At 58.9% G+C, this 9,655-nt stretch overlaps 1 protein-coding gene across 1 annotated transcript; it reads left to right on the forward strand.

Annotated features, from left to right (window-relative positions):
* The first annotated feature begins 894 nt into the window (after positions 1–894).
* Positions 895–8,748, forward strand: LOC115910919 (ectonucleoside triphosphate diphosphohydrolase 8-like). The gene is made up of 9 exons (XM_030961471.1): positions 895–1,017; positions 1,873–1,990; positions 2,446–2,596; positions 3,531–3,690; positions 4,551–4,784; positions 5,953–6,222; positions 6,834–6,944; positions 7,755–7,892; positions 8,566–8,748. The coding sequence occupies exons 1-9, from the start codon at positions 895–897 to the stop codon at positions 8,746–8,748; spliced, it is 1,488 nt and encodes a 495-aa protein (XP_030817331.1).
* Positions 8,749–9,655: the final 907 nt, after the last annotated feature.

The raw sequence follows: 9,655 nt of genomic DNA on the forward strand, positions 1-9,655 counted from the left end.
AGAGCCCTGGCAGGGCAGTCCTCCCCTCTGATGGGAGCTTCCACCTCAGTGAGGTAAAACCTGCAGTCACCCTGCCAGCATGGTGCAGCAAATATCACTCTCACCTCTTACAGACCTTGTAGAGAGCTTGGAATGGGAATGTGAAGGCTGAGGAGAGCAAAGAGAAAACAGAAACGGGGGGTGTGAGAGCCCAGAGAAGCAGAGGGACAAGGGTTAAATGCAGTCATTTGTCCTTCATTCAAATGAGGAGGAGGAGGGACCAACTGGCTGAAGATAAAGGCAATGCCAAACTGGGCCATGAATATACACCTGCAAGACAAACAGGAGAAGAGATATTCAAGAGTTTCACCTATGGCTGATGAGCCCCCAGAGAAAATAACGGGGGAGAGACTTTCCAGCAGTATCCACTTCCAGAGGACATAAAAGGCAAGTCCAAGCTGGGTTTGCTACACTGGAGGAGCACAGAGGGACCCCGAGGGACCCCCCAGGGCACAGCCTGGTGAGCTGGGGCAGGTGAGCTGCCCTTCCCATCCCTGAAACTCACCCTGCCTGCCCCGCTGCAGTGCCTCAGTGAGGGCTCTGCAGCTCCCCGTGCTCTCTTCTGCCCTGTGCAGGGCTCCTCTCACCCCTCCCAGACCCAGGTGTGGGAGCTGGGAAATTGTTGTGATCCCATCATGGCTCTGCCAGGCTGTGGGGCAACCAGCGCCTCTTTCCTCCAGCTCCCTGGATTTTATCCTAATAGTGTTTCTCCCAGGAAAAGATCTGATTATTCTGAGTGCACATCTTGAGCCAGGGTCAGCTTTGGGAATGGTCTCCTCACAGCTCTCACTGACACCGTTGTTCCCAGGTCCAGCCACACTTCTCCCTGTCTGGGTTTTCAGGAGCCTGCCCCCAATGCTGGCCAGGAAGAAATCGTTCACCAGTGCCATCATCGGGGCGCTGGTGGCGCTCTCCATCATCGCCCTGGTTCTCAGCCTGGTGAGGGTTGAAGATGTGACGCTGCCTCCCACGGTCAAGGTGAGCCCAGAGCAGGTCCCTGAGCCCCTGGTGAGCCCAGAGCAGATCCCTGAGCCCCTGGTGAGCCCAGTCCCCTTGGGCAGGTGCTCCGAGCCAGCAGCTGCTCTGTGGGGCTGGGAGGGGCAGTGGGGTCAGGACCTGACTGGCAGTAGCAGGGCGGGGGTTTGATCCCCACTTCAATGTGCAGGCAGAAGAAAGTCAGAGGAGAAAGCTCCTCTGGAGCTCATCCCCACTGTGCTGTGCCAGGTTTGGAGATTACCTTGGGGCAGATGCTCCCTGTGCTCTGCCAGGTGTGCCCCTTGTTCCTGCCAGCTCCCCCCAGTCCATCCCTACCCTCACACCGTGGCACAAACATCCTGCCTCCCCCTGTCGTGCCCTGGGCACGGCATCCCACCCTGCTGGGAGGGCTGCCAGGGCTTTGGCTGGGGGGAAAGGCTTTCTGGGGCAGGGGCAGGGGGCTGAGTGCTCCTGGAGAGGCCCTGCCCAGGCTGGGTGCTGCCGTGGGCTAGCAGGGAGCACCAGAGATGGGAGAGCTGCTGGCCCCAAGGTGGGGCCAGTGTAGACACAAAAGGTATGTGAGCATGAAAGAAAATAAAACAGCATGAGGAAACAACAGGAAATGTTTGTGTGGGTTGGCGCTGCAGCACAGACCTCAGGAGAGGGAATGACAGTCCCTCGGTCACTGTGGGGAGCTGAGGCCGCAGCTCTGCTCTGCCATGGCACAGCTGATGGGTTTTGTGCCTCACACATGGGTTTGGGAGAATCTTCTGGCCCCACTGCCCTGGCAGGGCCACAATGGGGCCAGGGCCAGGCTGCTGCTCCCCCAGCTTGATTCTGTGTGGATTTCCCTTGCAGTATGGGATGGTGTTTGATGCGGGCTCATCCCACACCTCTCTGTTCGTGTACCAGTGGGATTCGGACAAGGAGAACGACACTGGAGTGGTCAGCCAGACCTTGTCCTGTGATGTGCAGGGTCAGTATCCCCCTGCTATGGGCTCTGTCCTGCCCTGTTCCATGGTGGCTGGGGTGGCCTGGCTGGACAGCCCCATCCCTCGGGTGGCACTGTGGGCACAGGGGAGCTCTGGCTGTGGCTGGGGGTCCCTGGGCCCTCAGCACCGTGTGGTGCCCCTGCACTGGGGGGGCTGGAGCATGTTGATGGTGAATCAGTTTTTGTTCCTCCACCTTGGAGTGCTCCCAGCTGCTGTCCTGGCTGGAGAAGGTGTCACCCAGAGTGACACTGCTGAAAGCAAGGGAGACACAGGAGAGGAATGGATGTGTGAGTCAGTCAGGCCTCAGGGGACCAGGGGACCCTGGAAAAGCACCTTTGTTGCTAAGAGGGGACAGCCCTCATTGCCCTGTGCCCTCTTGTTCCCACAACCCTGACCCAAGCCATTCCCATCAGCCTGTCCCATCCTGACTCTTTTTCAGGGCAAGGCATATCAAGCTATGCCAACAATCCCCCTGAAGCTGGCAATTCCCTAAGGGAGTGCTTGGATAAAGCCCTGCAGGTTATTCCTGCTGAGAAGCAGAGGGATGTCCCAGCTTATCTTGGAGCCACGGCTGGCATGAGGCTGCTGAGGTACTGCTGGGGGCAGGGGTGGCAGCAGTGACAGAGCTGCAAACAGCCAGGACAGCTCCTGCACAGGGCCAGGAGCCCAGCTGGGCAGGGAGGAGAGGGGGAAAAGGCAGCTTGGTGGGGACACAGGGAGGGCTGAACTATCCTGAGCAATGTCTGTTGGGACATCCCAGGATGTCCCAGTTCTAAGCAAGAGATGTTTTTCACTGCTTTGTTTCCTCTTCATTATTCCTTAATAACAAGGGGGTTGGGATGCCAGCAGATGTGCCACCTGCCCAGGTGGATGGGCGCTGGTGGGGCAGAGGTAGGAGGCAACAAAGTGCTGCAGGTCCTGTCCTCACCTTTCACCAGCCCATATTAGCTCTCTTCAAATGGCAGCCTTCATTTCATGGCCCTTGGTTTTATGGCTGCAGATAGCTCACGTTATTTCTGTGCCCTGGCAATCAGACCTGGGAAGGAGCTGGGTCATAGCCTGGAGGTTGCTCACTTCAGAGAGCAAGAACAGCCCTGAGACATCTTCCCCCCTGGGAGGGCTGAACCCAGCCTGAAACCTTCCTGAAAACCCCAGAGGTCAGCAACCAGCCCTGTCTTGGGCACAGCCAGGGGGTGATGTTCAAACCCAGCTCTGGCAGCACAACCCCCTCCAGCCTCCAGCAGCCAGGCAGGGAAGGGTGGCCTGGGAAGGCTCTGGGTGACTGGGATCAAGCTGCACTGCAGGGGAGGGGTTGCTGTTGCTCCTAGATTGGCAATGCCAAGCTGAGACAGCTGGGATTCACCTCGGATGAGCAGCTCAGAGAAGCCATGTGGCAGGAAACCCTTTCAGACAGACTGCTTGTTGCAAAAACTGGGAGTATGTGGAACTGGGAAAGAATCAGACTTTGTTTGTGTTTCCTCTGTTGTAGCTGGGTATGTGTCCTGTCCTTTGCATCCCTCCTAGGGAACAGAACAGCTCAGCAACAGAGCAGGTCCTGGCTGAGGTTGCTAAAACCATGCAGGAGTACCCTGTGGCTTTCAAAGGAGCTCGGATCCTCACAGGAGAGGAGGAGGGGGCCTATGGCTGGATCACCATCAACTACCTGCTGGACTCCTTCACCAAGGTGGGAGAAGGGTGCAACACCCATGCCTCTGCTAATAGAGCTTTTCTGATTTTCCTCAAGCTTTCTCAGTGCAGGAGAGGCCAGGGTTAGCAGCTTTTGGGAATGATCCAAGGGAAGGAGACACATCCTCTGGTTTGCCCACAGTGAGTGAGGAGGGAGGACTCAGGAATGAGGGTGTCTGCTCAGGGCAATCTCCATAGTGAGTGGACAGAGGGTCTCTCAGGGACTGGGAGGTCAGTGCAGCACAGCTGGGCTCTGTGTCCCTGCCTGGGAAGCTCCATCTCCTTGCAGTGCTGGGAGACTCCAGCTGAAGGCAGCTATCACCAAAGCTCTGTGCCAGCCCTGCCACAGCTCAGTGCTGGGCTCCTGTGGGGGCTGTTAGAGGATTCTTGGATAGAAATCCTTCCTCCTGCACCAGACCCCTGCAGCCTCCTCGGCAAGGGCAAGTCCCCGAGCCAGTTGCCACACCAGCCCTTTGGCCTGGGGGGGGTGGTGACTCAGAGCCAGGTGAGCCCACAGGTGAGGTCAGCAGCTACTGACCACCTGAGAGTGAGTGTCTGCTCCTGCTGACCACCTGAGAGTGAATGTCAGCTCCTGCTGACCACCTGAGAGTGTCAGGACCTGCTGACCACCTGAGAGTGAATGTCAGCTCCTGCTGACCACCTGAGAGTGTCAGCTCCTGCTGACCACCTGAGAGTTCCATCTCTGCCGTGGCTCTAATCAATATCCCAGCTGCCTGGGCAGGGAGGGTGTGAGGACTCACATGCAGAGGCCCATTGAATTTAATAACCAAATGCTGTTGTCTTCAATGGGATGAGAATTCTGTTCTTCTCCTCTTCCACCCCGGCTCTCGTTGGCAGTACTCTCCCAAGGCACACACCTGGCTTCATCCGGAGGCAGCCAACATTTTTGGGGCGCTGGATCTTGGAGGAGCATCCACTCAAATCACCTTTATGCCCAAAGGTTCAGTACTGAGCCAGAATGAAGCCTCTGAGCTGACCCTGTATGGGTACAGCTACAAGATCTACACTCACAGCTACCTCTGCTACGGGCAGGACGAGATGCTGAAGCGGCTGGCGAAGGAATTGATTGTGGTGAGCGGCTGCTGAGCCCTGCAGTGTCACAATGCCAACCACACACCTGTTAATGCACAAAGTAAGGACAGGCAGGGCTCTTCTGGAGAGGCATCAGCAAGGACTGAGAGCAAGGACAGACTCTTTGGAGCATGGCAGGGCAAATGTGGAGAGGAGCACGGGTGTAATGGAACCCCAGGCTGGTTTGGGCTGGAAGGGACTTTAAAGATCATCTTGTTCTGCCCCCTGCCATGGGCAGGGACACCTTCCACTATCTCAGGCTGCTCCAAGCCCCATCCAACCTGGCCTTGGACACTGCCAGAGATGGGGAGAATGTCACAAGGGGCAGCTTGGGATCTTTGGCTTCACACGGGGTGTGCAGAAGTGCAGGACCAGACTCTTCTCAGAGGTGCCAGGGCAAGAGGCAAGGGGCACAAGCTGGAACATCTGAGTTTCCAACCAGACAAAGGGGAAAAGTTTTCCCCACAGGAATGATCAGATACTGGAATAAGACCCAGAAATGCTGTAGAGTCGTTGTCTCTGGAGATCCTCAGAACCTGATGGGTCGAGGCTCTGAGCAGCCTGCTCTAGTTGGTCATGCCTTAACAAGAGGGTGAGCACAGGGAGCCTACAGCTCCCCTGAACCTCAGCTACTCTGTGACCTCACAACCTGAGAAACGTGAGCTGAAGTCCTTTCTCAGGCCATTTTTTGGAAGGTCAGAGGTGAAGAGCATCTTTATGGAGCTGCACCTCACCAGCAAAGCAGCCTTGGTGAGCCAGAAGGGTTTACCCTTGCTGTATGGCCAGGAAAGTCCCATATGGTGAACCTGGATAGAGTTGGAGCTAGAACCAGAGCCAGAGCTGGTTTTAGAGGTTTTAGCTGGTTTTAGTTTTAGCCTCTCTAAAGCTACAGAGGGCCCCAAAGACGATCCTTCTGGCCAGGGCACAGACATGCTGGGTCCTTGAAACTGGTCTGCCTCTGTGGGAGAGGGAATGAGCTAAAGCAGAGTGAGAATTAGTGCTGGGCTCGTGCTGGGACAGCCAGCAAGGCCGGGACTGACGGGCAGGAGGGTCTTTCCCTGCAGAGGAATTGGGAACGCCAGTGCCTGGGCTTTGGGGAGGTGCTGGCTGTGTGCACACGCAGCCAGGAGGCTCCGGAGGAGCTGCAGCTGCTTTTTGCTGTCCTCAGGAGTCGTTCCCCAGCACACGGGTCCAGCACCCCTGCTACCCCGAGGGCTACAAGGAGACCGTGTCGCTGTCCTCCCTCCGCGCCAGCCCCTGCACGGGCAGCGACCCGCGCCTGGCCCTGGGCGACAGCGCGGTCACCCTGGCGGGCCGGGGCAACGCCAGCGCCTGCCTGGCCGCCCTCAGGAGCCTCTTCAGCTTCTCGGCGTGTGGCCAGAGCCAGCCCTGCGCCTTCGACGGCGTCCCCCAGCCCCCGCTCCGGGGACAGTTCATCGTAAGGCAAACCCGTCCCCCGCCTCCTCGGAAAGGCTCCCCCGGGGCTGGGCTGTCCCCGCTCGCTGCCCCGCGGCACTGTCACCTCCCTGCAGGGACAGGGCAAGAGGCTGCCCAGGCACCGCTGCCTGAGGGCACGCCGGGCATTGCTGCTGGGGGCTTTTCCAGCCAAACCTCCCAACGGGACCGTGCTGAGAATCATCGAATCCCAGACTGGTTTGGGTTGGAAGGGATCTTCGACCTCATCTTGAGCCCCCCCTGCCATGGCAGGGACAGCTCCCACTGTCCCAGGCTGCTCCAAGCCCTGTCCAGCCTGGCCCTGGGCACTGCCAGGGATTTGTTAATAAAACAGGGCTTGTCAATAGGAGTTGAGACAGCAGCTTCGGGCAAGGCTCTGGCTGTGCTGGCTGTGCTGCTGTCACCAGCAGGCACCAACCCCCAGCCCAGCACCAGCTGGGACAGGGACAGGGACAGGGACAGCAATGCCCTGGGACAACCTGAGTTGGGACAAACCCTGTGAAGGAAAACCCCACCTCCTGCTTCGGGCAGCTGCTGGGGGTGCCCCATGCAGCTCACCAGGGTTTCTGTCTCTGTTTGTCCCTTGCCTTGCAGGCCTTCTCTGCCTTCTACTATAACTTCAAGTTCCTGAACCTGACGGAGGGGCAGCCGCTGGCCGCAGTCAGAGAGGCCATTGAGGGGCTCTGCAGCAGGAGCTGGCAGGATGTATGCTCCTCAGCATGGAGCACAGTGGGACACTCAGAAACAAAGGGGTTCTGGGGTGGGGGGAGGCAGTGGGGACACCTCCAGGGCAAGGCTCTCTGGTTCTGAGCTGTGTCCTACACAGCAGAGCCACCCTGAGCTCTGTGCGGAGCTGGGACTGTCCTGCATCCACTCCTTGCTCATTCACCCTTGGGAAAAGGGCAGCTAGGGCAGGCAAGGGCAGCAAGCAGCTGGGGTTGGAGGTGGGGATGGGAATGCCAGGGAGGATGGTGAGAACAGAGCCAGCTGCTGGCACCAGGCCAGAGACAAGTAAAATCTTGGAATCATAGAATTCCAGACCAGTTTGGTTGGGAAAGCTCATCTTGTTCCACATCCCTGACATGGGCACGGACATCTTCCACTAGACCAGGTTGCTCTATGCCCATCCAATCTGGCCTTGAGCACGTCCAGGGATGGAGCAGCCACAGCTCCTCTGGGCAATACATGGGGTGGATAAGCCCAGAAATGTGCCAGCACCACCATGGGGCAGGGAGCAGGAGCCCCTTGCATGAAGAGGCTGAGATGGAGAATCTGGGGCAGGAGGAGCTACAATAAGCTACAATATCTGCCTCTGTTTCCATTTGGAGTGTAAATCCTCCCCAAAGGAGTTGCTCTGCATAGAGAGGTCCAAAATCTGCCCAGCCCAGGAATCTCTTCCTGGATGCTAGTGACTGTGGAGCCACTGCCACTCATGCAGCACATTTCAGGGCTTTGTCTCTGCACAGAAAGTGCCTGTCAATAACTCCCCTTCACCCCAAACATTCCCCACCCCAGCTCTCTTCCAGCTACCCCACAGAGAATCCCAAGCGACTGCCGAAATACTGTGCCAACGCCAACTACATCCTCACCCTCCTGCTCGATGCCTACAAGTTCAACGAGACCAGCTGGAACAACATCTGCTTCCAGATGAAGGTGGGCAGTGCTCCCAGCCCGTGAGGGGGAGCAGAGGTGGTCCTGGGGGAGAACCAGCCCCACATTGGGGTCCTGGGGGAGAACCAGACCCATATTGGGGTGCTGGGGGAGAACAAGGCCATGTTGGGGTGCTGGGGAGAGCCAGACCCTGTGTGGGGGTGCTGGGAGGGAGCAAGCCCTCATTTTGGGGTGCTGGGGGAGAACCAGCTCCATGCTGGGGTGTGCTGGGGAGCAGTGGTGCAGAGAGCCCTGCCTGCCCCCCATGGCACTGCTGTGGGCACAGCTGCTGCACACCGTGTGGGCTGAGCAGGATGGGTGGGGGGCCCTGGGCCAGCAGTGACTCCCCTGCAGGGCTGACCCCATCCCCTCTCTCTGGGCAGGGCTGACCCCATCCCCTCTCTCTGGGCAGGGCTGACCCCATCCCCTCTCTGGGGCAGGGCTGACCCCATCCCCTCTCTCTGGGCAGGGCTGACCCCATCCCCTCTCTCTGGGCAGGGCTGACCCCATCCCCTCTCTCTGGGGCAGGGCTGACCCCATCCCCTCTCTCTGGGGCAGGGCTGACCCCATCCCCTCTCTCTGGGCAGGGCTGACCCCGTCCCCTCTCTCTGGGGCAGGGCTGACCCCATCCCCTCTCTCTGGGGCAGGGCTGACCCTGTCCCTTCTCTCTGGGCAGGCTGGGGATGCTGACGTGGGCTGGACGCTGGGGTACATGCTGAACCTCACCAACATGGTCCCGGCCGAGGCTCCAGCCAGGCTGAAGGGCCACAGGTCTTCCCTGTGGGCTGCAGCCATCGCCTTCATCATCCTCACCCTCGTCTTGGGGCTTGCTGCCCTGCTCCTGCAGCTGTGGGTGTAGGAGCCTGGCCGTGTTTGGGAGCCCAGCAGGGACAGACTGGGGCTGCAGGGCCGTGCTGGAGTCCCCGTGCTCCTGCCTGCATAACGAGCCCAGGACTGGGTCTGTGCTGCTCAGCAGAGTCACCTCCACAGCTCCAGAGAACTGGGGGCTGCTTTTCCATGGGCCTGGCCCCCAACGTGCAGACAGGCACTCTGGGGTTTCCAGAGGAGCTCCACTCCCATGGAGACACAATGGGATCAGCCTGCAGAAGCCTCAGCCGAGCCTGTGTGCCTCCTGTCAGTGCTCTGTGTGTTACAGACATGGCTCCATCCCACCAGCTGGCCCTGGGGCTGTGGAGGGCCAGCCTGGCCGTTGGACAGTGCCCTGGTGCCAGCCTGATGGGGCATGGGGCAGGCACTCCAGGGTGCTCCATGCAATGCCAGCTCTGAGCGTGGCCACCAAGAGCCAGCGGGTCCCTGCTGGGTCTGCCAGCCTGAAGGATGCTCTGTGGGACCCCAGCTGGCCCTGTGCAGGGGCTGTGGCTGGGGCTTTCGTGGAAATGGTCTTGGAGAAAGAACACTGGGCACCCACAGTCAGGAGTGTGGTCCATGCCCCTCCAGAGAGTCCATCTCATCATCTCATCACCATGGTATGGCATGTCATGTCATGTCATCATCACATCTCACCACCCATCTCATCCTCTTCCTTTTCACCTGGAATAAAGGGATTGTGCCTTCCTGGAGACAGCACTGTCCTACGAGCAGAAGGCCTGGACCCCATGGGTGTCAGGATGAGGCTCCAGCAGGCTGTGAGTCCTGCCCTGCACGTGGCTGAGCTGGGTCCTGCCCATGGCCTTTGCCTTTGGTTCTGCTCGTTTTTAGCTGCTCTGTGGATGATTCATGCTGTTGTTTGCATTCCCACAGTGAGG

The sequence above is a fragment of the Camarhynchus parvulus genome, chromosome 17 (assembly GCF_901933205.1).
Source record: "Camarhynchus parvulus chromosome 17, STF_HiC, whole genome shotgun sequence".
Lineage (NCBI taxonomy): Eukaryota > Metazoa > Chordata > Aves > Passeriformes > Thraupidae > Camarhynchus > Camarhynchus parvulus.